The sequence below is a fragment of the Hippoglossus stenolepis genome, chromosome 10 (genome assembly GCF_022539355.2).
Source record: "Hippoglossus stenolepis isolate QCI-W04-F060 chromosome 10, HSTE1.2, whole genome shotgun sequence".
In the NCBI taxonomy this organism is placed as follows: Eukaryota; Metazoa; Chordata; class Actinopteri; order Pleuronectiformes; family Pleuronectidae; genus Hippoglossus; species Hippoglossus stenolepis.
This window is the reverse complement of record NC_061492.1, coordinates 13581567-13609561: the sequence shown is the minus strand read 5'-3', so window position 1 is coordinate 13609561 and position 27995 is coordinate 13581567. Positions and strand designations below refer to the sequence as shown.

General features: G+C 44.4%; 1 protein-coding gene across 1 annotated transcript; it reads right to left on the bottom strand.

Moving 5' to 3' along the window:
• Window positions 1-6: 6 nt before the first annotated feature.
• tmem260 (transmembrane protein 260) lies at window positions 7-27459 on the bottom strand. Its single transcript, XM_035169122.2, has 16 exons — window positions 26893-27459; window positions 23206-23237; window positions 21506-21657; window positions 12434-12611; window positions 12230-12343; window positions 11076-11255; window positions 10939-10979; window positions 9060-9146; window positions 7880-7988; window positions 6987-7159; window positions 5581-5752; window positions 4591-4730; window positions 3790-3966; window positions 2519-2572; window positions 2156-2240; window positions 7-1875 (listed from the first exon to the last, which is right to left on the bottom strand). The coding sequence occupies exons 1-16, from the start codon at window positions 26999-27001 to the stop codon at window positions 1615-1617; spliced, it is 2064 nt and encodes a 687-aa protein (XP_035025013.2). The 5' UTR covers window positions 27002-27459; the 3' UTR covers window positions 7-1614.
• Between the last annotated feature and the right edge of the window lie 536 nt (window positions 27460-27995).

Below are 27995 nucleotides of genomic sequence, written 5' to 3'. Positions count from 1 at the left end.
TGTAAGTGAAGTAAAAACAGGATTTAATACAGTGATTTTCATTTCAATTTAACAAATATATAGAGATTTATTATGGATAGATATTTGTTCCCTAAAAGGCTGAGTCTACTGTGGAACAAGGTCCATAATATATAAAAATAAAAGTCTTTATTGTAATATCTTAATCTGTAGAAAGCAGAGTTACAGTTTTCCCTTTTTTTTGGTGACAAAACCAAACCATCTGTGCTGCAGCAGGTTGAATCTCATCATCCAGCCAGCTGACAGCTGCTAACCAGGCCTGCAAACAGAAAGGCCAGATTACATTCTGAGAAAACTACACATGCACTTACTGTCCTTTGCTTTCTAGTGGTATCTCAGACAGCCGGCTCCTTCGGCAGTGTTTCGTACAGCTTACAGCAATGCACCGGGCTGACCTCGGCTTGACACATTTCACGCCACAAGGCTTATTAGCATCGGCACCAGCATTCACGTGAACGTAAGGTTTGTGATCCCGGGTGCACGTCAAAGACAAGCGATTCTGGTCCGTTCGCTGAGTTTGCATGATCACTGTCTTACAAGTAAACACAGGGCAAGAGTCCATTTTCCTGAGAGCTGACAGTTGTGCGTGTCAACGTGTGCCCCTGGAGGGTGCATGATTTGGTTCTCCTATGCATGATGATCAAAGCACATTGCTTTTCAGTGTCCCGATCTGTTTATCGACTACGTTTGAATGCAGTTCTGGCAGGAAAAAGGCTCGGGTGGAGATTTAAGCATGTTCACACACGCACACATGTAGACATGCAAACACAGATCAACACACATGCAAGCATGGGCGCACACATAAATACACACACACCTCTAAAAGGGTCCCTGGCATTGTGACATTTCACATTTCATTTAAATCCATGGGGGATTATAGCCCTCTGGTTAGGAAGGAAGAGAGAGAGAGAGAAAAAACACTCATCGAATCCATTAGTTACAAAACATTTCAAGGACCATCTAAGATAAACTGATGGATGAATTGAAGGGTGGGCAAGCAGGCGGGTGGGTCGTGTTGTTAGTGTGTAGTGAGGACTCTGTGGCATAGCACAAGTCTGTCCGAGATTAAACAACGGCTCTAATCCCCCATTTCTGCCCCCAAATTGGGTTTCCCTCAATCTTGGCCTCGCCATCCTAATGTGGAAAAAGAGAAGTAGAGCAGCAGCTGAGGCTAAATAATCACCAGAAGAGAGGAGAGGGGAAAAAAAGAACGAGATGTAACGATAAAGCAATCGAATGGTGAGTTTAGGGGGAGCACGCACAGCTTGATTGGGGTCAGTCGAGGCTTCCTGAAGTCAAGCTCTGTCCCGAGTTAACTGTAAACAGTCATTAAACGAAGCATGGCTCAGTCCGTCTCCCTCCATCCTTCTGTTCTGTAACTAGAACAAACTAGATAACTAGATAACAGGAGACCAGTACTTGTTCGTCCAGTTTGGCCAAGTCCACGCCTCTGCATCAGTCTATGTGCTCCTGGAGCGCCATCCTATAAACATGAGAAGAGGCATGTTGGTCCAGACTTCATTCCCATTGCCTCGCACTTCGCCCCACAGCACACCCTCAGTGTTCCAGCTCCACGCAGGTCTCCCCTGGATCTCATCATTGGATTTGCTCCGAGCTCTGGCCGAGCTCGTCTCTCTCTCTGAGCAGTTGAGTAATGGCCGAGCGTATGGCGGAAGCCTGGGGATCTGTGGGTTCCTTCTCCAAGTAGAGACTGAAGTGCTGGGTACTGCAGGTCAGCAGGCTGTCTGGAGTGTAGCCGCGGTGACCCGAGCGGAGCAACCTCTCACAGGCCAGTGCCAAGTTCTTGTCCCAGTTTGGAGGGTAGTGCGAGTGGGCCTCCACAATCTCCTTATACAGCTGTCCAGAAAACACACACACACACACACACACACACACACACACACACACACACACACACACACACACACACACACACACACACACACACACACACACACACACACACACACACACACACACACACACACACAGAGAGAGAGAGAGAGAGAGACGCATAAATACAGGTGTTACCGAAAGTAAAGGCAACGAATGTCACTCTTTACCACATGTGGCACTTAAACCTGCACCTTTATGATAAATATCGGTATTGTTGCATGTTTGTGGAGGTCACACTCACAGTGTAAGACAGCTCAAAGAGGCGAGCTCTCCCCTCTCCCTGCATTCTTTCTGCCAGGTCAAACAGAAAGAAAGCCGTCTTCATCCTGAAACAAAGCACGCAGGCTCAGGGCTAAGTGCTGGATGGATGAGCCATGCAGATCCACACTTTCAGACGCACCACTCCAATGGAGTGATTTATGTAGATGCCGCCACCAAATAGAATGTACATGTAGATGTAGATGCTCTACCACACTAGACTGGTTTATGGAGATGTTCTGGTGGGGCTGGTATGCATCGTGACACAGCATTCTCTCTGCACGTTGAAGTGCACAACCTTCTCCAAAGAGGAAACCTACGTATGCTGTAGAAAAGTTTTGCGTACCTGGCCTGCCACATCTCCTCATTAGCGACACGCTCCCAGGATGCAGGATGGAAACTGTTCACACATGAAGAAGAAGAAAAAAAACATTTTATCTAAACAGCTTCAGGCGTTGGCTAGTGCACAGTTCCACTAACTATAAATGATTATTTATGTGAATATATTGTTCCACTCAACTGTGCAGGTTCGGATTCACTAAACATCAATGTTTGCCGAGCAACAATACCAGCTAGCACATTAGACATGGAGTAAAACCACATCTCCCCCTTTTTCACTTTGTTGACTGTAAACACTTGACCTCTTCTTCAAAAGAATATTTTAGCAAGGTTCCCGAGCTAATATTTGGCTCGTGGGCATCGGCGGACACGCTTGTCGTGAGGGTGCGGGAAATAATGTCACAGTATTCAGCTGCGGATATCTGAGTGAATGAAGGGCTGCTGGCAACGGCAACAGAATACGGAGCTTTGACTAATTCCACTTTTGACACAGTTATTGACAAAACGCAATAAGAAACTCATTATTTTTCATCTTCAGTCTCATTTCAAGGGGCCGAGGGCCTAATGTCTTGCACTGGTTGAATTCACAAAGAGCTGGATCACAGCACGGAGAACAGAGGAGGACAACGTCGCTGAGGGAAGCTTTGTGGAGTCTGAGGAAGGATAACTGAAGACCACAGAGAGATGAGGGGGTAAGTAGATCTTTTCTGCTGTCGGTGATAAAACACATGGCGATGACTAATTTGTAGGGGTCTATTGTGCTCTCTCAATGAATCTATTTTTTTGTGAAGATCATGGCTTGTTTTAAACGTGCCAACGGATTTGTTTTTTTTTCTTAGCCAACAGTAGGCCTCCAAAATTTACATCCTGCTAATCTCACCCCTTTAAACCTCAACAACTCACCAGTGGAATAGTCTTTGCAAACTCATGCTGTGGAGCCAGAGAGTTGAAACACACTGAACTTTATCTCCAATTTTATCAAAGCTCCCAGGTTTCAAAGGGTTTATAATATGTCAAATATGTCAGGCTGAACTTTGGGGAGATGTGGATAAAAATGATGCTCAAGACATCGATATGTTTTTTATTTGGTACACTAAACATAATATAACCTCACTGAGTTGCTGCAGATGCATAACGCACTGTCAGACATTGTGGATCAAGATGATGTTTTTTTTTTACTATGAAGATATGGCAAAGGAGAAAAAGAGGAAAAACCTCGACGTGATTAAAAAAACGAACCTGTCCAGACTTATTCATTGTTATTGTCTGTGTTTGCACCTGTTGTGTGGCTCGCTCCAGTTGTAGACGTTGCTCGTGCGATGAGCCCAGTCTTCAGGGTTAAACTGCCTCTGATTCGGCACCAAGTATTCACACACACCCATGGGCCAGCGAGCGAAGCTACGTTCCCAGCTCGGGTCTCCATCGGGCAGCCCAATGCAGGCGAAAACATCCCTCCTGCAGAAAAATAAAAATAACCAGACACATATGATCAGATGGAGGAATGTTCACATCCTCAGTTATTATCTCCAGGTGACTGTTGATGATGGGACACAGGAACAACATGTAAACAAACATTTCCTCCCATCCCTAACCCTTGTAACGTCTCTCAAGCCTTGTGCTGCTCACCAAAGCCTCGAGCCTTGAGGGTTAATCCCACAGGTCAGTGTTGCCCCAGTGAGAGACAGACACGTTGGCCTGGCAAACACTGCCCCCTGGTGGGCTTGGTATTAACAGGTCTCCTGCCAGTGTCTGAGTCTCACTCTCTCCTCGAGGAGTGAATGTGAGAGCAGGGAGCAGCAGTAAGTCCACCAGAGACTGTTTAAGCAAATCAAGTAGATTAGTCGACTTCTGTAGTTCATCAAACTCCTTTTATGGCCTCAATAGTTCTACGGGCTTATCTTCTCCCTGCACTCACCGCCGTGTCGACCATCCCACTGATCTCTGCCTCGTTAGATCACCCACTTGTTCATCTGGACCATTGTTGCCCTCCCGACTCAGCCTCTCTCTTAATTTAACATCCTTCTTTTCATCTGTTCAGACCATCCCTTCACTCCCTCTCTGCTCCCTCCAGTGACTCACTGCGTGTTGTGGGACAGGAACTGCTCCAGATTGAAGGTGTCTTTCTCCTCCGGGTGCACCGGGTCCCACCAGCGGCCGGGGAAGTGGACTCCAGGGTAGTGCTGCCCCAGCTTGGCCACATACCAAGTGTATGTCATCATCTATAAAAGAAGAAAGGGTACCACCCAACTCTGTTCAAATCTTTGCATCCACTGTGATTAGCGTAAAATTAACACAGTGCATAGTTAACAAAAAGAAAAGGATTTACTGTTTAGTGGCTTTTACTCTCACCTAACGTGTCCCCTTATGTGTCCACTCTTCTGTGTGTGTTTTTAATATATGTTAGTTTTGACCTGTGGGGTACGGTATTTGCCTCTACGTATTTTAAATGTGTATTTAGAGGTGACAATTAACTGATTCTGAACCTCTATACGTGAGGTTATCAAAGAGGTTTGACTTTCCTTACTTAACAACTCTAAAGATGGAGGGGTTTTGTTTTGTTTTTTTTTACTGGCCCTTTAGGCCAACAATCCCTTTAGGATTGCAATGTTGATATAAAGATATAAACTTATTTTGCACACAGTGACTACGTACCATAATTAGAAAGCCTGCAAGACATTTTCTGACTATCCAACATCAGGCTGTAATTTATGAATAAAATAGAATTTGCTAAGTTATATTCTTTTTCACCAAAAAAACAATCTTTCTTAATTATCTTTTTGTAAAATTAAGAAATCTACAATTTCTAAAGCCTTATATGTCTTACATGACAACCAAAAGAAATGTGAGTAATTGTATCATACATATAATTCCTCAGCATCTCTAACTCTAGAAACAACAATAAATCTAATACAACACACATGATACAATATGCTTTCTATTACTTCCTATCTTTTATACCTAAGTTACCAATACTACTTGATCTTGACTCCTGAAATTAAAGTGCTCGTATTTGTGTGAAATATAAAAACTTCAATGATTTACAATACACAGACAAGACAAAGCTCTGACCTCCTGGTCAACCAGTCGGACATCAGGCCGTACACCCTGGCAGTAGTATAAGTAGCGCAGGGAGTTTCCAGGCAGATCTCCTCTCGTCAGGATGATCGAGTCTTTTGGGACGGAGCCCAGAAGCTCCCTGCCGAACCGCTCCACCACACTGTTCCTGCTCTGATCGCACTCCCTGAAATCAACAGCAAACACAGTATAATATCATCAAAACACAAGTTGTGTTTACTGGCGTTTAAAAGGGTGTTGAGTGCGGCCTCGCCCCCGCTTAGAAATGTGTGTGATGCGTACAGTCGTGTGTATGTGTATATGTGAGTGTAGGTAGGCTTTTAAGGTGCTCTGAGGGTAAGTTGTCAGTGCCCCCGCCCCTTCCCTTCTGCAGCGGGCTCTGGCTGCCTATCGAATCACAGGGAGACAGGTGTGATGGGTCTGACAGCACAGGCCATGCTCTCCCCCTTGATCAAAGCCGCTCAGTGATGGCTGTCTGGCACTCCCCGGCAGTACGCCGGTGTAATCTGCCTCCTCGGACAGCTAACATCTCAGACTGAGCTCTGTGAGAGGAATCTATGTGCTAACCGTGCCGCTCTTTAGCCCTTACCATGGGGTGAGCAGGGAAAAACCTGACACGCGGAGTTCAGACCTTCAGTACGAAGCACAAAGAAACAAATCGGGTTGACTCAGGGAAAACTTATGCAGGGGAATTTTAGAAGGTACTAGAATGAGAGGGGGCATTTTTTTTCTATTTCACTTTAACTTTACTACACAAAAGTACTTAAAAAGTCACTTAGGACACATTTGGCTCCAGTGTTATAGCAACAGTAATACTGTAGTAGTACAATACAACTAAATAACTGCTGAACAAATGCTTAACTGATGGTATCAGGTATTTATTAAACTTAAAGCTCTAACAGACATGTGCAAAAGACGGCAATGGCAGACAAGCTTTTTAGATCCAGCGATGATGTGTGACCATTGTTTAAATTATTTAGTTTTTTTCCAAGTTCATTGATCTATTGTGATCACAACCATTATTTGTTGGTTATAAAACTCATTTAACGGCAACTACTCAGCAGTAGTGATGGAACTGTTAGTATCTAGCGGTTATTTTTTGCGCTACACTTCAGACCATTGGATTTGAAATATAAAATGAAAATGGGAAATGTAAAATGACGATTCTTTACTTTATTTTGAATAAGTATCAGTAATAAGTCAAAAGTAATTTCACTCCCAAACGCATTTCAACACCAACATAAATCTTAAAACTCAACATAAATTGAAAAGTCACTGTTTCATTTGATTCCATTTGTTTAGCTAAATCACAAAAAGCATACATTATTGTTCTAATGTGTATGGAAGGCATTGTACGTTACATCTCACAGTTTGTTGCTATAACAACCTGCAGCACTCACCTGTGATTGTTGTGCAGCATTTGTCCCAGCAGAGCCACAGTGAGGACCCAGCCGGTGGTCTTCCACACCCCCCCCAGGCCCAGCCTCCTCTCCAGCTCGGTGAGAGTCTGCCTCAAGCCGAGGCCTGCCAGCACACACACTGCGGCATCACTCTGCAGCCAGAAACGCTCAACCTGCAGGAAGTGAGCGCACACATGTGTACAGACAAACATACACAAACACACACACCAGTATTTTCTTAAAGTTTGATTCTCATGGTGCATTCACGTGGTGTTGGAGTTATCTGAAAAATTTGTTCTTGAAAGGGAAAATTCCCGTAAGTTTGGAACAACTTGGTAAATCTTTCAGACTTTTGATGCACGAGTTGCCAAGTTGTTGACATCATCATAATCATTAGAATTAATTAACATCATTTTACAATCAGTTCTAAATAGTTAAACTTTTAACGTGATCTGCAAACTAAATGTCCATATATCACAGGTTTTAAATCATTTATATGCCTGTCACACCTGATCCCTTTTCTTTGCTCTTCATTATTATACAAATAATGGACAGATGTGTCAAGGTGTTGTTTAAACGTTCTTAACACATAAATAAAACACATTTTGTTTACAGTGTCCATGTTTTTTACACATTCCTAGTTTAAAACACATGAACAAGTTGGAACAACTTCACAACTGGGGAAATGGCTCCTTATACTAAAATGCACTGTTAGTCCAGTCGCAGGTTGAATTCTGTTTAAGTGTTTCAGGATAGGTACCTTCCATCTGTGCCGTCTACACAAGTTACTCATATATAGTAATATCAACTGTAATGTTAACAATGTTAACTTTTAGACCACTGCAGATAAAAACAAAAGTAAACAGTTAAGTTGAATGAGTCTCATCACTCACCACTCCGAGCAGCAGGGGTCTCCTGATGTCCAGGTTTGCTCTCCAAGCAAAAAACAGTGAGTAGACCACCAACATGGCAGCAAACAACCAGGAAACTGAGCGACACGTCCTAGGACAGGAAAACACAAAACCACAAATTATTTAGTCTACAAATACTGATCTTGCTTTCATATCGCTTTGTGAATATAATTAAATATATATACTCTCTTTATATTTCAATATACACAATCGAAAGTAGTACTTTGGGTATATTCTGTCAAAAAAAATATACCTGTTTTGAATATATCCTTGAAAATATTATGAGTCAAGGAGCAAATGTTTACACCAGCCAGCTAAGAGGTGAATGATGCAGGCTGAGTCAAAAGGAGGTGGTGCCAACTGCTGAATCACAAAGTCATTACAGTACAGCTGTAAAATCTACTTATACACAAAATAAACATGTAGTTGCCCTTGTGGCAATAACAAACCATCATCTGAACCTGAAGAACATTTTCAAAGCAGACAAAATGACTTCTGGTTTTCCTGCCAACAGACTGATTTGATTTTTGTTTTAACTGGCTGGCCACTGACACACAATATCTAACTTTCTATATTTTTAATTCGGATCTCATTACGCGCAAGTTAAAAATGGAATCTTTGAGTAATAAAATGTCCCAGAGCAGTTCCCCTCAACAATCCAGTGTTAGGTAAATTTGCATGTTTTACTTTCGGTGTCCTAGAAAATGACCTCTCTCTTTTTCATCTCTGTGAATGTAGCCAAGATTATCAAAGTGCGCCCCAGGAGAGGGGGATCAGGGAGGTGGTCTGTGCCCTACAGGGCCGGAAGAGTCTTTATCAGCTCCACCCAATAGACCCCAGTAACTACTGTAATAAATAACTGGATCACTCTGCCACATGCAGATACATACAAGCAGCAATTTACTTGTACACACCAACATGTTTTTTAAAGATCCAAACCGTACATCAACCCCCTCTTGATGTGAATGTGGAGCGTCACGACAGCTTGACAGTTAGGTGCCTCAGTGTTGTTTTGTATTCTTTTTCTCTAAGATCAGCATTTTGTCAGTGGTTTTGTTCCCTCCTTTTACTCCAGGGGATTATATTTTTTGGTTGAAGTGGCTGCTGAGATGTGTGTGACAGAGTTTGGTGTTTTGCATGCCGGGCGTCTCGCTCATCCTACCTGTCCCACGCGGAGAGGAGAAGGCCTGTTCCTGCCAGCACCAAAACGGGAATGGAGAGGTCTGCAAGGCAGTGGTCCATCTGGGCCCTACACACACATACACACATACACACACACACACACATTAACACACATGATGGACACCGAAGACAAGCTCAATTACCCTCCCTGCTACTGGAGTCAAGGACACCAATTATTAAATGCCCTCCATCCCCTATCAAAACAAACTCCTTGGACTGTATGTTCCTCCTTTCAATCGGATTGACAGATACGAATGACTGTGTCATCCACCCCCCCGCTGCCCCATCCTCTTGTCACAGCGCCTGTCAGTCACAGAGCACTTGCTCAGAGCAGGGGGATAGTTTCCTGCCTCTTCCTTAATACCCATCTCTATTTGACAGCTTATTGAGTCTCTGTATCTCCCGATGTACACTATGTGTGAATGTGCTCATGGGCGTGTGTTTGTGAGTGTGTGTGTCAGCTTCTCCAGTGGGTTTACGTCGCCAGTGCGATATGCCTGTCATGTTCGCCTCTCTTCCCCATCTTGAAGGTGTGCTTGTCCATCAAGCAGCATGGGCGACGGGAAGGGGGTGGGCGTCTGGCGGAGGGGGGCCCATGGTGGGGGGTCTTAAGACGCGCACGCACCCCCATCCCGTCAACTGGAGGAAGATACCAGGAGTGGGATGAGTGCGGCAGCGGAGGTGGTAGTGGCAGTGGGGAGCAGGGGAGGGAATCGGATGGAGGAGGTTTTGGGGGAGGGAGGGAGTGGTGGTGGGGGGGTTGCTGGAGTGGAAAAATACAATTTCTCCAGCTCTATTGCAGTGTCTGTCATCACAGCTTGTCACGCTTAAAGACCAGAGCTGAGTGATCATTTCAAACTGCTGGAGAAACAGAACACAGCGATTTGGCCCTCTAAGCAGGTTCAGTTCTGCTTTGATGGGAGAGAGGGAGTTGAATGGGAAGAACAAAAGCTGCTGGGGAGAGAGAGAGAGAAGGAGAGAGGGAAAAAAGAGGGAGAGATGGAGAGACGGGGAGAGAAAGAGATGGGCAGCAGAAATGACTGGGCTCTCTGAAGAGACTGATGTGATTGTGGTTAAATCTGCGTGAAACACCAGAACCGGTGCAGAGTGTGCTTGGGAAGTCCACTTCTAGAACCATGTGCGCCCTCTATGGGCCAGGATCAAATACACCCAGTTTCCTCTCATGTCTCTTTCCAACTCTATCTTAGAATCTATAGAATCTTTTTAAGTAAAAACAAATCACCAAAGACAAAAAGACACAGAACAGAAGAAACAAGCAATAATAAATAAATAAATAAATTGTCTATGCTGCACATGTAGACAACATGGAATGTCATGACCATAGACTGTGTGTATAAATGGACGACACGTCTCTATTTCCTCCCACTATCCAGAAATTAAGCTTAAATATCTTGGATATGAAGAAATCGTACGCCCAGAGTCTGTGCAGTAGTGATTGGGGGATGGAGCCGTGGTAGTGAGGTCACACAGACACATATGCTCCACCAATCGTGAGTCAGTGTCACCTGTCAATCATGATATTTCACCCTGTTTTTAATAGCATCAGACAACTGACTTTTGTGAAAAGGGTATTTGACGTTTTTTTTTACTTTTTAGTTTGGTCCATGTCCCATCCTCTAACAAGGAGGAGGCTGGATTTATGAACGATACTGTAACAAGCCACCAGATGGGGATCGAGATTCTTTGGCTTCACTTTTGGGGAGCACTCATGTCGTCCATCTTTATATGCAGTCTATGGTAATGCCAATCAATAAGGGAAGGTGCAATATAGTAAATACAGTTGTTTTTAATGATTCAAATGTGTAACCAATTTAGACAAAGGGAAAATATAAACTTACTGTAGCATAGTGGTGATGTTCACAGAGCTCTCAGTCTTTGCCTACCAACAAAAACGAGAACAAAAATCAAAAACTTGCATGTAAAATAAAAAGGGTGCATAGAAGGTGGGTAAGGCAGGCGGGTAAGCAGCATGTACCAGGCTGAAGGTGCCGTATTCAGCCCTCAGCAGGTGAGCCAGCAGGCCTGACAGAGTGGTCTGATCACCCCAGCTCCAGCGGGCTGTGTTGAGGTAGGAGGAGACGGGCAGGTAGACGTACGGCAGAAAGCCAGCGAGGAAACACACTCCCAGAGATACGACGACACGTAATGACAGCTCCTGTCAACATCACATGAGACGCATGTCGTTTAAGTTGTTGACGTTCCCGAAAACAGATGTCAAACATTTAGGTTTATTGTTGTTACATAGAAAATCTTGGTATTTAATATAAAATATGGTATATACCTACACAGTAGATGTAAAGAAATCAAGACAGGAGGGACTAATGGAAACCAATTACACAATCACAACCATCCTTTCTCCTGCTAGACCGTCTGAAGCCCTGTTCAGACCTGGTATTGTAACCTTAACGTTATTGAATTAATGAGCTGCACGCAGATCTACTCTGAAGAAAGATTGTATCAATAAAAAACAAACAGGAATCATTATGTGTTGGTCTGTGTTGATATTGTTATGGCGACAACAAACAAATCCACATATGATCACTGATAAACATAAAAACACATGTGATTCATTATGAAACTGCAGCAGGTCAGGACACATTTTTGTTCACACAGCAAAAAGAATGTGGCCACTCCTCAGGAATGGATTTCAGGACGGATGTTAATATCAGGTCTCAACTCGGTCTGAAAGACTCAATCTAACATTAAACTTACGTCAGTTCATTGGGGACCTTCGCTAACACCTCTTTAACAAAATAAAGTGATTCTCTGAGCCCACTTTAATAAACAAAGACACTTCAAGAGGTTAAAGAAAAGTAAAAAAAGTGTATCTGCTGTATATTAAGGATCTCTGCATTACTCTGCATAGAGCCAAAACAAATGTATGAATTGTCTTGTGAATGTGCTGTATTTAAATAGAGCTCTTCTAGTCTTATCAACCACTCAAAGCGTTTCAAAGTAAAAGTCACATTCATACAATGCTTCTATACACAGCACTTTTTCTATCACACTATTTACACACTGTCAAGGACATTTTGGGCGCGAACTGGAGGAGCCGGGACATTAAGTACTCTTCGGATTTAAAATGTCTTCTAGTATATGTGGTTGTATTCATGAGGCTGCAGGACTCACCTGATGAGAGTGGAGTCGGTGAAAGACCCAGGGAATGACGACCAGTATATACAGCACCAGGGTGTGTTGGTTGCAGAGCCCCAAGCCACAGCATAGCGCCCCCCAATGTGCAATCTGATGAGGGCAAGCAGGTCAGTACAGCGCAGGGAGTTCAATAGAAAGGCAGAAGTTCTCCAGTCTAGAGTTGTTTTTCTGCCATGTTACCTTTGACCTTTTCCTGGCGTCTTGAGCACAGTGGAAGCTGGCGATGGAGAAGAAGAGCAGACCAACAAAAAGGTTGTTGAGGGTGAAGACCTCTGCCACCATGGACCACTGCCAGCTCAGCCTGGACACAGCAAACAGGCCTCCGGTCAGCACTGCGCCGGGGCCAGGACCTGCCAACCTGACAGTCACAGAGAGGAGACCTACATTATCATACATGACATCAGAAAGACCTGGGACTGATTTACAAGGAAATATATGGGTCCGCAACTATTTTATCTTTAATAACATTCATAAATGTTTTATTATAGTGTTGCTGCAACCATCAAAAAGTTATTTAAAATAAAACTAAAATATTAAAATTAACCAAGCCTGGGCATCTATTTGTTGAAAGGCTTTCGGTATTTTATTATTCAAATTGAATTAAAATTTTATGAAATTCTACAGTCTAAAAGCCACTAATTCCCTCAGACTAATTTGGGGACCCATTATAATCTCTCTATGACCCAAGTTTGCTTCTCGGACGAGACCTTGAAAAACATTCTCAGTGATTTGGGGCAATTCACACATGATGAGAGAGAACTCCCTCCCCAGCAGCCGGTTGATCTGGAGCCGACTGGCACCGAAACCACCGTGGTCGAGATAGTACTTTATCCTCAGCTTCTTAAATATAATGTGCGCACAAAAGTTTTTCCCCTTTCTCCTCTCCTGTACTGTCTCCATCTCCTTTGCGGTAATTGAAGCAAACTTGGGATAATCTGTCATACGCTAAGACCCACCACTTACTAAAATCAGAGACAGAGGGGGAGAGAGCGAGAGAGCGAGAGAGAGAGAGGGGCGACAAATGGTGGCGAGAAGGGGAAGAAAAGCAAAACAGTGCAGAGTGTGTGTTAAAGGGGTGAGGCAGTGTGCGGGATGAAGGATGAAATATAGAAAAAAGGAAGAAAAAAGTTCAAGAAGAGAGAGGGTAAAAAAGAGAAAAGAGGGAAAAAAAAAAAAAAGTCAGCCCAGTCCCCGGCATGCTGGCTCTGAAATATGAGCAGCCTCGACAATTAGGGAAGTCAGGCAGTATGGCCCTTTCCGCCATTGTGTGGAGTGGCTTAGAGTCCTCATCAGCCTATCAGCTAACTGACAGGCAGAGAGCTGCTCTATTCAGCACCGCAGATACAAGCTGCAGGCCAAACGGCTGCCAGGTCCCTTATGACCCCACAATCCCTTGCCGGTGACAGCTTCAAGCTCCATAGCAAATTAGGCGCTCTCACATTACAATCGCAGAAGACAGATTCCATTAACGGTATCTGAAATTGAGTAGAGAGCAGGCCCGTTATCAGACCTGACTCATAAGCACCGCCATTAATCACAAGGCATGATACCATTTATACATTTCCAGCTCTCTGCCTGCCGCTGTGATAGTCAGCCACAAAAGGCCTGATGAGACTTAGGCTAGGGGAACAATGGAGCTTTCTGAGGAAAGCGCGGTAAATCAGGAAAAAAAGGAGAGGAGAGCGAGAGAAGGGTAGGGGAAAAAAAAACTCTTGCTTGCTGACTACTTCCCCTTTTTTCTTGGGTTTTCTCTCTGCTACTCGCCACTATTTTTCCTCTGTGTTCACTATAAGGCAAGCTCGGCGGATGAGTGTGTGTGTGTGCACGCACTTAAAAGAGGGGGGGGGGAGAGAGAGAACTGTGTTGATGGGGAGTCTGGGAGTGGGTCTTAATAAGAGATAGCAGCGCCTTTCTCACTGCACCGCTCCAGGAATTAGTTGTAACTTGAAGGAAGGATGAACACGGGTGCGGAGTGGGGAGGGGGGGCAGACGGGGACTTTTGTTGAGGTGCAGGGACCCTCTGCACCCATAATTTTACCTCCCTGCATGACAATTAACCCGTGGCTCATGCACATAGCAGGGGGGCTGGTTTTGGGGGTAGCACGGGGTTCAGAGCAGTCGTGGGGGTCCACAGTTGGGTTATTACACCAAGTCTGTTCCTCCTGCCTCTGAAAGCCCCATCTGATAGCCAGGCAGCACTCATCACATATTCAGACACACACACACTCCTGCTCCTCGACTTCTTTATTCTCCCTGAGTGCCTGACAAATCTCTCTGTTAGAGCTTGTCAGTCCGTAAGAGCCCAGTGGTGTGTGTACAGCGCAGCCCGTAAATGACCTGTCTGTCTGCGTCGGACCACCTGAGTCCCCGTCAGCCTCTCAGCCCGCTCTGCACGGCTCATTCTCCAGGCTGGGCTGCTCCCAGGGCGCACAGATAAAGCTGGATACATTCTGACACCAGTGAAGCCTTGTTCCCCGTTATCACAACTCAATGCGGTGCAGGATGCCGCTGTGCTGAAATGTTGTGGCTCAATGACAATGGCCTGGTTGAGACATGGCAGGAGAATAACACAGCTGACAGCGAGACTATTCTACCCTGAACTGATCCACGCTGCCAAAACGTCTGTCATCACTTGGGTAATTAACTAAATGACAAATATTATGCATTAAATGTGGAATAAGGCGCAAGCTTGGAACTAATGTAAGTGGCTACAAAAGAAAATCACTAATCATTCTGCTGAAAGTTACACATACGGAAGGAAAATGATGAAATAGTAGAAATGAGAAAAGCAGGTTTAAAAGGGAAAGATCAAAAGGTAAACAAAAAATAATGAATGACAAAGATACAACAGGCTCTGGTGAACAATGTCCCCTTCAAGGACACAACACAACAAAAGCTGTGCATAATCGCTCAAGTGTCAAAAAGGGACCTGCCTCGTATACCCCCTCAGTTCTACAGTATGGGCCTGAGACGTGCCAGCACCAGTCGTCTGTGCTAAATAACAGCACACAAAAAAAAGCCTACACCAGCACTCTGCACTGAATGAGGCTCCACAATGGAGCTGGCCAAGGGAACCACTGTCACACACCACCCCGGGGAGCAGACAATACCACAGCTGTGCCATCGCGGATCAGCGCCGCACTGTTCTCGAACCGAGCGGTGGTTTGGGGGAAGCAGCGCTGGAAAAGAATCACACATTCCTGAAGAGGGTAGAGAGCCCGAGAGAGGAGGTGGCCTGCTCGGGCGGAGGCTTAGGTTTCCAGCTGGCCTCCACCAACACCCCAGGGTTCATCTTTGGCCAGGATGACGGGCAGGGTACTTAGTAGCTATTATATGACAGCGGTTAGTGGTAACTGAGATCAAATACGCCAGTGAAATACTATAAAGTGTTCTAAAGCTAGTCAGGGCACAGATAAGGACCTGAGCAACATTTCGGTATTATTGTCTTTCAGTGTCATAACAATATCACCATATCAGGGTTTCATTTAAAAAAGTTCTGTTGTTTTTAATGGGCCCATGATGAATTTTACACACCTAGCTCAGTTTATTTGTGAAACTATTGAGCGTGTGAGAAGTGAAAACTTTTCAAAGTTGGAAAACTGACTCTGGTGACGCCATCATGCTGGGTTCGGGTTTTAAGACGACATATTTCAGCAGAAAACCTGTGTTACCGAGTTGTATTGTGGTAAAAGAAGGATTGATACCATGACCTAGAGGCTTTGATTTTGATCGCATATTTTTTAATTAATATCTTCATAGTGCCCTTCCTTTATCAAAATGCAATTTTAAATTAGTGGAATGTCCTAATTGTAATTAAAGATCAACAAAATAATATTATTGTGGTTTTCATTTTATATGTGTAACAAGCAAAACAATAGGGTTATCCCTAACACACTATAGACTTTCTATAATAATGACATTAATTCCTGTTATATTACCCAGCCACAATATGGATACAACACTGATATCATTATATAAATCACACTCACAGCTCTTCTGACTGAAATACACGGTGAATGTCTACTTGTTCTGTCCCCAATCATTTTCATTCCCAAACATAATTTCTTGTGAAATTACCTTCCAAAATAAGGAATATCATCAACTAAAATAAAAAATGTATTTTATTTTTGCAGTATTTCCCAGCCTTAATCCTTTTTTCTAAGTGACTTTAAAAACAGTGGGTTTAAATACTGGTTGTCACAGCCTGATTTCCAGCCAATCACCACACCAGGCGCTCCTCTCTTCTTCCTGCCTCATCCAGTGTGTGTCGAGGAGGCCGCCTGCCTGCAAAGAGGGTAAATAAGAGACCCGGCTCCGCCGCTTCGACACCCCTCCTCCAGGAGAGCGCTCCACTGCTCAGTGCGTGTAAAATTAATCACCACAATTTTGCTCAAACAATGCAGCCACTGACATGACAATTTCTCCCAGAATGCCATCTTAATCTCCACCCAACACACAAAAATTACAGGAAGAGGGGAAAAAAACAATTTACAAAAATCCTGTGTTTATGCAATTCACTGAATGCCATTTTTATTGCTCCTTTTTCCAACAAATTCATTAGGCACACACCACTGATACATAAATGTTGCTGTATAGATTCCATTAACTAATTCTGGGTGAATTGTAATTGCCGAGTCTGATCCGTCTCCGTGCCTGGTGCCTTATTAAGACTGCCTGTGGTGGGTGAGGAATGTAATATTGACGTCCGAGGCAGACACAATCTCGGGCCCAGGGGCGAAAGGAATATTAAACTGGTAGTGTATTCTGCTGTCTATCTAGCTCTCCTCCCTCCTCCTCTCTATCCCTATCCCGTAGCCAGTAATGAGGAAATAACATCTTCATTAAACATCTGTTTAACTGTATTAGAGGATGAGTCCCGGGGGAACCATTGGTCATGCTGAGGATGGGGGGAGTGAAGGAGGTCTGTTGGACTACAATGTGAACAATGAGATACTGCGAAAATGGAACAAAAGGTCCAGAGATTGGGCCTTTTAAACAGACAACCCTAAAATTGTATTTACAGAAGAAAACTGGAATGGGGTGTTTTCTCTGCTGCCACTTGGGGGAAAGATTTTGATCCAACCATAGCAGATGTGACAGGGAGGGGCCATCTTGCCACCTACAGGGAGAGGTGAGAACATTGTCCAACAAAACTATTCAGCTGTTTCCAAGAAGACAACTTACAATTGAGATGTCTGAAACTATGCAAACGGTTGCAGAATTATAACACCTCCCTACGCATCGCTCCTGACGTGACCCCCAAAAAGATACACACGACTCAACCCCTGTGGAATAAACAACCCACCTGAGTGAGGACGGAAAGCGCCATCAGGACCATATGGTGGAGGTCCTTATAAGGAGATGGGGACGCAGCACAAGGCAGGGGGGTGGCACCACGCCCACCCTCCGGTCCGCTGAGGTATCAGCTGTGCCACATGGGCCAGCGAGGAGGCTCTCGCAGGTGTGCGTTTTCTTTCGAGGGGCCACAAGGAGACGGAGAGGGCCCGACACATTGATGTGCTCAACAAACTGTTATGCAATCATGTGATCAAACGGGAAAAAAAGTGCTGATGACTGAGCGTTGCAAGGTTGTTTTTCTGCTCTGATGGCTGTCAGCGCGCTAACGTGTCTGCTCCTGGTTTCTCAGGATAAGCCCAGGAATGGAGAGAGATTCCTCTCAGGTAGCAGAGATTCAGAGCAGCTTTAGCAGATAAACTGTGAAACGAGAGAGAGCGCAGAAAACCAAGCTGTCTGGATTATCCCGCTACGAAGGGTGCATTCCTCTAGAGACTCTTGGCTGAGGCCTTCAGCATTCCACGGGCCAAATGTGTCTTTCTGTGAACTAGCGAGTGCAATCGATAGAAATTATCATTACGTCCACCATCCTCAAAGGCTTGTCAGGCCACGGTGTGAAAACATAACAAGACATGCAATTTGGCCATCAAACCATATGATCAAGCCAAGAGAACTGTAATTGACAAATCAAAGGGAGGCTAAGTGCTACATTTTAACTTGCGCAAGAGAGAGAAGTGGCTTCCAAGCCTATCAACTTACATTCCCCCACATTAAACACGGCAATCTGGCCGACTAATTTAAATTGATACATCAAAGGGTTGCCATGTTGGGTGTATTCCAGATGAATTTCAAGGTCTACAATTTACTATTTGAGAGAAACTGCCTTCAAGTACCCGAATTAACTTCACTACATTTTGCCATCTGAAAATAATCACACAAAGCGATGATTTGTTTGGGGGTGGGTGGGTGGGTGGGGGGTGCCTACTCCTCAGCTGATACAAACCCAACAATTAAAACTGGGGGAAAGTTTATGAGGGTCTCACAGGGACAAAAAGCACAAAAGACATTTCAGGATTTAAGTTTGTTGGGAAAGACAGAGTGAACCGGTGTCACGGCAAGGACAGAGCAGGTATGGACGGGTGTGGACTGGTCAGGTTTGGCATTTCATCTGAGGGAAAGGCCTGGCCAGGGAGTCCCTGCAGGGCTGTGGCACGACATCTATGCCAGTCTTCTCGGTATGGTCAAAGCACCCAATGCCCTCCGTGCCAGAACGGAGAGGGAGGTCTTGACCATCCGGAACCCCCACCCCCACCTCTGATAATTTTCCCTCTCCAGTAACCCCTCACCAGGCAGAGTCTGCCAGCTGATCCACAGCCACAAGCTCATCCCAAACTAGGTCCTGAACAGATAACGACTAAAACCTTTTATGCTTATTTTTCAAATTGAAAGCGTAGATTATATGTTCATACTTAAGAGCTTATATGACTGGTGTGACTGTGGTCTGGCTCAAGTCCTCACTACCCATCCACCCTTGTTGAGGGTGGGTGGGTGGGTCAGGTTGGAGGTCCTCATAATGACTTTTTACTTGAACTTAATCCAAAATTGGATCTAAATCCTCAGAGATTACAAAAAGGGCTACAGTTAACATGTGCACTGGGAGCCAAATATCATCCAGACTGCATGGATATTTTCTGGCCTCAAAATATCTGTCTGTAAATGTCTGGCCAAGAGCTGTGTCCAATCCCCCAATTCACTGCTAACTCATCAAATGCATTAAGACCAGGGGGGCAGTAGGGATACATGGCCAAAAATCTCTCTACAGAGGCACAGTGTTGGCTTCTTTTCTTTCCTTCCTCTCTTATTCTTTTCGTCTCACCTGTCCTGTTCCTGGGCGGAGAGGTTGAATCCAGCAGGTTTTGATTCACCTCTGAGGAGCAGTGAGGCAGGACAGGGCCCAAGGCTGATGCAGTCTGGGCTGAAGGCCAGTCCCCTGAGGAGCACTTCCTCCCCAGCGCCTGCCCTACTCCAGCAGGGCTGACCCTGTACCCCGACCTACTCCGGACCACCTGCCACCCAGCACACACTGGCCAAGCACACAGGAAGTAGGCCCATGCAGGACTGAGCACCTGGGAACACAACTCCATTTTCACCCGCTTTCCCTCCCAGGCTATCGTGGTGTACAGGTCCAGAAATTACATCACATTCAACAATTCCTATTCTGGGAGACTAAATTAGAAGTATATGACATGCTTGGAAATGTCCCAGTATGCATAAACACTGACAAAAAGGGAAAATGTTGACACTAAGCTGCCACTAACAAAGCAATGTGGAAAATCACTAAGATCAGCAAAAGGATGATGTAAGGTACTCTGGCCAACCATGGGAGATAAACACACACACAAAGAAGGAAAGGGTGAAATACTCCTTACATGATGGGGTCAGCAGCAGGCGAAACTGCAGGGTGGTAGATGGCAATGCAGAGAGCGTAAACTGGGCTCATGACTGAGCGCGGGGAGAGGTGGTAAAAGAGAGAGGGGATAGGGAGGAGCGGAGTTAGTGATCCTGTTCCTCTAAGACCCAGGAGGCAAGAAGGGGGAGATTAGAAATCGTGCCGTGTCAGGATTGGGAGCGTGCTGGGCAGTGGGGGAGCAGGAGAACAGGGATGTCGGCGTGGGTGCTGGAGGGTACGATAATTGTGATATACATACACACACACGCACGCTCACAACGGGTGGCTGATGGGTAAACAGGCAGGGCAGGGTGGTGGGAGAGAGGAGGGCGGCTGGACCCTGCTCCTGAATACTGAACAGCGGATCAGAAACACTACTGGCAGTAAGTCAGGACCCAAAAATACCACTCTCTGTCCCAGACAGCATCAAGATGCAAAAAGTCATGAGGGGATTGTTTAAAGACCCCCACCTCTCAAAAATCTTAGTTACTTCACTCAGATATTTGACTTTGACTGAGCAGGCTGATGTGTGTGTGTGTTACTGTGTGAGTTCAGATTTGTGACACTAAATCTAGAGTGAAGACTTGAGTCATAAAACAACAATTTAACAAGAATATTATTTCGGGGGGTTTGTTAACTCATACATTCACTAAAGTCAAATTCCATTGATGGCAGAAGAGGGAAGTCACTCAGTAAAAAAACTGCTGTACTGAAGTAGATTCTTTTTTCTTTTTGAGTATTTATTTTTCTGACCACTTTTTACTTTTCACCCTACATTATAAACACAAATATCTGTACTTTTTAACTCGTTACATTGTTAAAACAGGCTCGTTACTTTTGTTTTAATGCATTTGAGGGAAATTATTAGTTTTTTATTTTGAATCATCAAGTCCTTTCAAACATCAATACACATTTCAATCGAAATGGATGGGACATTAACACAGAAAAGACGATTCCTTGATTTGCATGTATCAGTGCGTATCACGCACAACATACGTAATACGGCATAAAAGACTTATCAAGGCAAATCTGAAAAGACAGGGAGACTCAATTTTGGAGAAGAGGTGCGACACATCCTCCTTACTCCTTGCCATCAATGACAAGGAGTAAAGACATGGAATAAAGTGAAGAATCAGTCAATATCGATGATAATGTCAACAATGTCGACAACGAAACAAAACATTCTCTATCCCACATATTTACTCCTGGACAATTTTTAATGCTCATAAATCTTTTCTTGCTTCAACCCCTGATTTTATCATATTGTTTTCTCTTTTTTTTATTATTAACAGTGGTTAATAGTCTTAAATAGTCTTCAAACTATAGTCTCACTTTGCTTTGCACAGATGCAGCCGGTAGAAATGGCCTTCAGCGTTTTTCAAGTATCTGTACGTCTACTAGAATGTGTGTACTTTTGCCACCTCTGATTAATGGCAGGAGAGGAAACGCAAATACATCTATTATATTGTGGAAAAAGAAAGCATAATCATATATATTTACGTGCCTACCTGCAGACAGTAATGCAGAGGGCACCACAAGCTGCCGCCCCCAGCAGACCACCCATCAGGTTGACGCTGTGGGCTGGAGAGAGGGACGGCAGGAAGAACATGGCCAGGCGAGCTAGCAGGGTGAAGAGAGGGTATCCTGGAGGATGAGCCACCTGAACACACACAATGACACAGTCAGCAACTCAAATCCAGACACACAATGAAAGAGGAATTCAGAGGTTCAAGAGAACATCACATAAAACAGGTAATGTTTCACTGAAGATGTGATTGAGTGGGCAGCAGGCTGAGATACTGAATGTGCACATGTTGTACAGAATACAAAGCTAGAACCAAATATAAGATGTGACCACTGACTAAGATTTAAATAGAAGTCAAATGTATTTTTGTAAGTAGCCCTTCATAAATCGAGCTGCTCTTCTGCCCCCTATAGATGCCCGTAGTGGCGTGCAGTAGAGTCACAGTAACAGAGAGGAGTGACACACATCCCGCCCGGCCTGACCGCAAACTGTGACTGCTTTGATACCAGAGCCCTCCCCTCTCCCCCTTCTCACTTCTTTCCTCTTCCCAAGGACAGTGCAGCTCCCCAGAGCCCGCGATAGAGCACGTGGTGCTCGCCCGCCCCAGCCCCCAAACCACCTTCGAGCCGCAGCCATCCTCGCCTGGGGGATCTCGGCAATCACAGCAATTAGCTGCTAAGTCTCCTCCACCCAGATAAGGGCTCAGTCATTAAACACAGACTCATTCGCCGGCGCTGATAACACGAGCCATGCGGGCAGGGAAAAGGGACAGCTCCTCAAAATGAGCACAGAGCTGAAAGGTGAGAGGGTGACTACCTCAGCAATCACCTCAAACTCTGCAAGCCTACTATGCTCTTTGGTTACGTTCAGAAAAAACACAAGCGACTTCGCCACAGTCTGAGAGGGGGGTTGTGGATGGAACATGAAGGTCAGAAAAAAGTCGAGAAGCAAAATAGGAGAGCAGAGAATGAGAGAAAGGAAAGGATAGCAGCTCAGCAGACAGTTTGGTGAATTGAGTGGTGCCGTCAGACAGGTAGGTGACTTGTGCATGTCTGAGGAGGGACTGTGTGGCCAACAGGAGTGGACAGATATGCTGCTGCAGGACAACTGAGGGACAAAGGCCACAGGGAACATGGGGAAGCAAAGCCGTGGAGCTCTGGGGATCAGAAGGGGGGGGCCAGCTGCCTGGGGCCCGGGGATGGCCTGCAAGGCCCTGGGGAGGCCCGAAAGGCAGACAGACAGGCCACACGGACTGCAGCACTAACAGCAGGATTACTGGCATAGTGACACCGACACAGCCTCCCTAAAAGGATCACAGCGGCGTAATAAACTTTATTAAATAATAAAACTTATTATAACTGTTAACCCGATTTAGTTCATTCTTCGCGGCTTACACACACACACAAAAAAAGAGGGGTGGATATAATAAGCCTTATACCATACATAAGGCAAAGCCTACAAAAGCCATCGCCTTACCATTGACTTTAATTGGATTTGAGGAACGGGTTGCAAATTATAGCATTCTCTATTTGCAACTTAGTAAAATAAGTGTATAGAAAAGAAGGGGAAAAACCTGTGGACTGAAAGTAAATTAATCTGCTTTCTGCCCATGCTTAATTAAACTTCCTTAATGCTTATAAAAGTTAATGAGTGAATTGATTAAACAATACAGCTAATACTTACCCCCAGCTCACAAGCAGTGGTGATCAGCTCTCCTGTGGAATAGAATAGGGGAGGAAATTAATGTAAACCCAATAATTATTATTAAGAGACAAGACTGCTCCCAAAGTTTTCCCAAATCAAATACTTGCACTGGGGTTTTGCATTAATTTGCCAGGATCAAAACCTGCAAATCTTCCCAGTGTGACATTTCCTAAGCGGCACGCTCATTCTCTTCATCTCTCCCTTCTCCCCTGATGCCTCCCTCCCCTCCTCTAGCACATGCACACAGATATAAACACACACACGCACACACAAACCATTAGACTCCCTCTCCAATGCACTGTCACACAAAGACACACACATATGCTGATCTGAGAATAATGCTTGAAGTCCCATCCTCCCCGTGCATTGGGGTCCTTTCCCTTCCTCTTTCTTCTGCTGCTCTACGTGCCTCTCTCCTGCTCCCACACTCCCAATGTCTCAGTGTCTCGTTTAGTCCGTTGGGCACAAACAGAACAGCGATGCCGGTGACAGTCACAGAATGAGGTAAGCTGTGAAAATAAGAGCCGGTTGCACAATTTTTTGACAAGCTCTGTGTGAGGCGCAGCACGAAGTGAAAAGAAAACCCCTAAAAGCTATTTTAGGAAGCTTTAATGTACCCAGAGCGTTTCAAATTATGCTGATTTCTCACCCAATGTTTTCATCTCCCACTCATGAAAATTGAAATTTGGTTCAGATTAAATGACATTGATAAATGTTTGGGTTTGAGACGGCTCCCTCTACTGGTACTAGATGGGCAGTCGTCTCCTCCATCCACAGCAGCCAAAAAACTGTGGCCTCATTTGCTGCAGCAGTGACAGAAAAACGTTCTATCACTTCACCAGCATACAATCTATATAGGAGGCCTGGTAGATTCATATACTACATATAACCTGGGGGAAAAATAGCATTAAATAGGTAAACGCTATGTTTTATTTAAAGAGTTTAAAAATACTGGTTAAAATGAATTGATTTCTAATGTTACAAGTTACCTTGGCTCACAGCAATGTATTTTAAAGTGTTTTCCATGTTCAAAATAAAAAAAAAGTTAAATCTCACATGAACATGGGCCATGATGCAGCGACAACTGTTATAGAACAGCGGCTGAGTTTCAGATGGCATTGGCTGCTTCATGTGTTTTGCAACCTTGCCGATACAGTGCATTACGATGCCTAAATTTCTGCCACATGAAGTGCCCTAACTCTTATCAGTCTAATGGACCATGAAGTCAGAACTCCTCCACCTGCACAGCTTAAATGTTTTCACAGCTCCATTTCACCTGACACGAGCCGCCAGCTACCTGCCATCACTTTATATCACACTTCCCCTCATCAGTTTCTCAATTTCACTCATTTTCCCCTCAGTAGTAGCAGACGCTTGCACCATTCAACATGGAAACTCAAAACTAATACTGAGCCAAAGCATCCATCTCAGTGCCACGGAGATGGGGTTCTGCAGCCCCTACGCTAAAAAGGCAAAATATTGACTCGACGGGGTAGCAGCACGGATGCCAAGAGTCTTTGTGATAGCGGAGCATGGGCACCCACACCAGTCTTCCCATAATCCCCATCATTTCCACACTCCACATTCCTAGACAACAGCGTGCCCGCGGGGCTGCGCTCAAGCCTCTCCAGGGCACATCACACCTAAAGAGATTAGGACACAGAGACGGAGACCTGGAGAATTCGGAAGGGTGTTCAGCTGGCACTATCAGAGCGGGCATCCTGCACCGTCCCTAAAGACTGTGGAGAAGGGGCTGGCCATTTTTTTTCAAAGGGCCCCGTTCACTAGACAGCAACACAAGCAGCAGGGCTACTCAGCGCTCCAATTGCCTGCGCTCTCCTCGTCTCTGCTTGCCCATATCTGGCCGAGCTTTTCATATGCTTTCACTCTGCAAATTGTGCATTCCCCTCTCCGCAGCAGCTTGTACGCCAGAGCAGCGCAAACCTAACAAGCAGAGCCTTCATGGCCTCAAGTCCACATTTGCAAGTTTGTAACCTTGCTATCACTTCTAAACAGTTTGTAATTGTGCAATGCGTTACTTCATAAACTGCATTACAAGAATGCCGGAGAACACATTGGCCTACCACATAGGAAGGTGCTGAGGGAAATACATTTTGTGTCCACTGCTAAGCCTTGTTACAGAAGAGTGCAAATTGAATTTATGCATACGCACATCATTTTGAATGTAAACAAACAAGCTAAATTATTCCGCGAGTCAAGGGCTGTCAACAATGCTTTGCCATTACAAACGGTGTCTCCATGACCCAGTATTGCAGTGCAGTCGGTAAAAGAAACAGTACGCTGCTATTTACTCCTTGTGAAGACAGACAAGGGAGCATTCCTGCAGTTCTGTAAAAAGGGCAGAAGTTTAGTCAAAGTAAACTTTTTTTTAACTTTATGAACGACAAATGTTTGGTCATAATTATCATTAGATAAAAATAATGTTGATCCATTGGTTAAAATCTTCCATGGTTCCCACTCTTTTTATTAATTTAATTTTCAAGTGGTTTTTCTTAACAATTCAAGCAATTGGGCTCAAACAGTCATATGATTTAACAGTTGGCCTATTGACACATTTAACCACATTAATATTCCTCCTTTTTTAACGATGTGTTCATGATTATGCTCCTCAATTACTGGTGAAGACTACGTCCATCAGTGTTAACCGTACAATAAGGTTGTTTGACTTATTTTTCTTAGTCATGAACACGTTTTTAATATTACTTGAATGCTTTATTCAGTTGTGGCAGTCAAAACAATATCTTATATGCACAGGCCTCGTATGAACTTGGGGAAAAAGACACCACGGTCCACCTCTATAACAATTTAGAATCACACTATCACAGCCTTTTACAAACAGTGAGACCAATTTCAAACCAAATACACAATTAAGTTTCATAGTCAATCTATTTAAGGTGCTAAGTTACAGTTTTAAAGATCCAGAAAAATTGAAAATATACTTTTCAAGGTGGTTTCCATAACTGGAAATGTACTCTAAAAAATTCCTGGTTTTCCAGGATTTGTGGGAAACTTTCCAGTGACACATGTGATACTTCAACAGACCTGTCGACATGGAAATTAAATGAAGTTCAGTGCAGCCAACATTTAAAGACAATGTGTCTGCCACACCAATAATGGGAATAAATATGGTTGAAATACACATAAAACAATTAAGAAAAAAACACAAACAATGCAGCAACAACTGTGACAATTTGACACATTTTAGCTGTTTGTTTATTAAGAGAATTGTGAGAGTTATACAATATGTATCTTAAAACCTGAGTCTGTTTGAGCTGATGTTTGAGCTATAGACTCCAATTCACTTTGACTAATCAAACTCAGGGGCCATTAAATGCATGTAAAAATTCTTACTGAATGAATTGATATAAACTCACAAGAGAAGCAGCCTTTTGTTTTCTTTTAGTCGAGATTTTTTTAAGATATTAGTGACTTCCTGTGTTCCTAATCGCTTCCTGTTTGAAATGTACATAGATTAGATTTTTCTCTACTGATGAATCTTTACATTTACACGTGTGGTCTGTGATCTGCAGCTGCAGCACCACGGACAGCACCACTGACGCTGCCGCAAGCACGTGATTGGCTGCCCCGGCAACATAACAAAGCCACATGACCACAGTAGCATTTAGCTAGCAGGCTAGCACCAACCTGAGTCTCCCCCGGGGACCGTCCTCTGGACACAGGGCACATACAGTGCGGTGACACACGCGACCGTGGCCCCGGTCAACATCCAGCTTCTCCGTGTGTCCGCCGACATTTTGATTTCAGACTAAACACCGATAGTTCTCAAACAACCGCTAGCTAATGACGAGCTAACGCTACCAGCTCCCATTCATTTAGGGCTGGAGACGTTACAAGGGACTCAGAAGCGACCGTTTACACGAAGACAGGTGTCGGACTGCAGCGTGCACGAAGTCAACGTGACACAAAATAGTGACTTCGGTTTAAATGTTGTACTTTTAGCAGTTAGCTCCTCTAACGCGGTTGCTTCCGGGGTTAGCAGCCGCGCCCGACGAGCTAAACTCGCGATACTAGCAAACGCGCCATTCCTCAAACTTACACCAGCGTAGTGGTTTATGAATGTGTGCCGTTTGTGAAGCCATTTACGCAAGTTGCGGAGGGAGAGGACGAGTGGTTTCCCCTTCGTGCGTGGAGCGCATCTGTGGAGCACCTGCGATGACAAGTCACAGACTTCCTCGTTCAAAGTGGTGGTTCCTCATCGGGGGGTCTGCTCTGTTCCTCTTTAGAAACACTCTGAACCTATTGTTTCTACTGAGGCCACTTCTGTGTGAAATCTATTGATACAGTTAACGAGTCCAGCCTGTTCACTTGTTACATGTTGCACTGTTTTATCTTTACGTCAAAACACTTACTTTTAATTTATCTTTAAATCTGTTTTTATATTTGGCTTCAGTACTCTGCCTCGGTTACTTGTGTCTTTCGATCACCTTATACTTAAAACATTGTATTGTCAATATCTATTAGCACATACGTCTTTTTTGGTGACTAGACTTTCATCTCACTGCAGTGAACTTATTTTGACCTTTTATTTTCTTATACTCTTGTGTTTGACTGTTTTAAGAGCTGCTGGATGTTTACATGTCCCTCAGGATCAATAAAGTATCTTTCTATCTTACTTCAGCTTTGTTTTTTAAGCCTACTATTAATGTTTGCATGAGTTTATCTATGAAAATGTATCATACTCTGAAGAATGTGGTCAAGTGCTGTGTCCAAAGTCAAAAAATAACTTT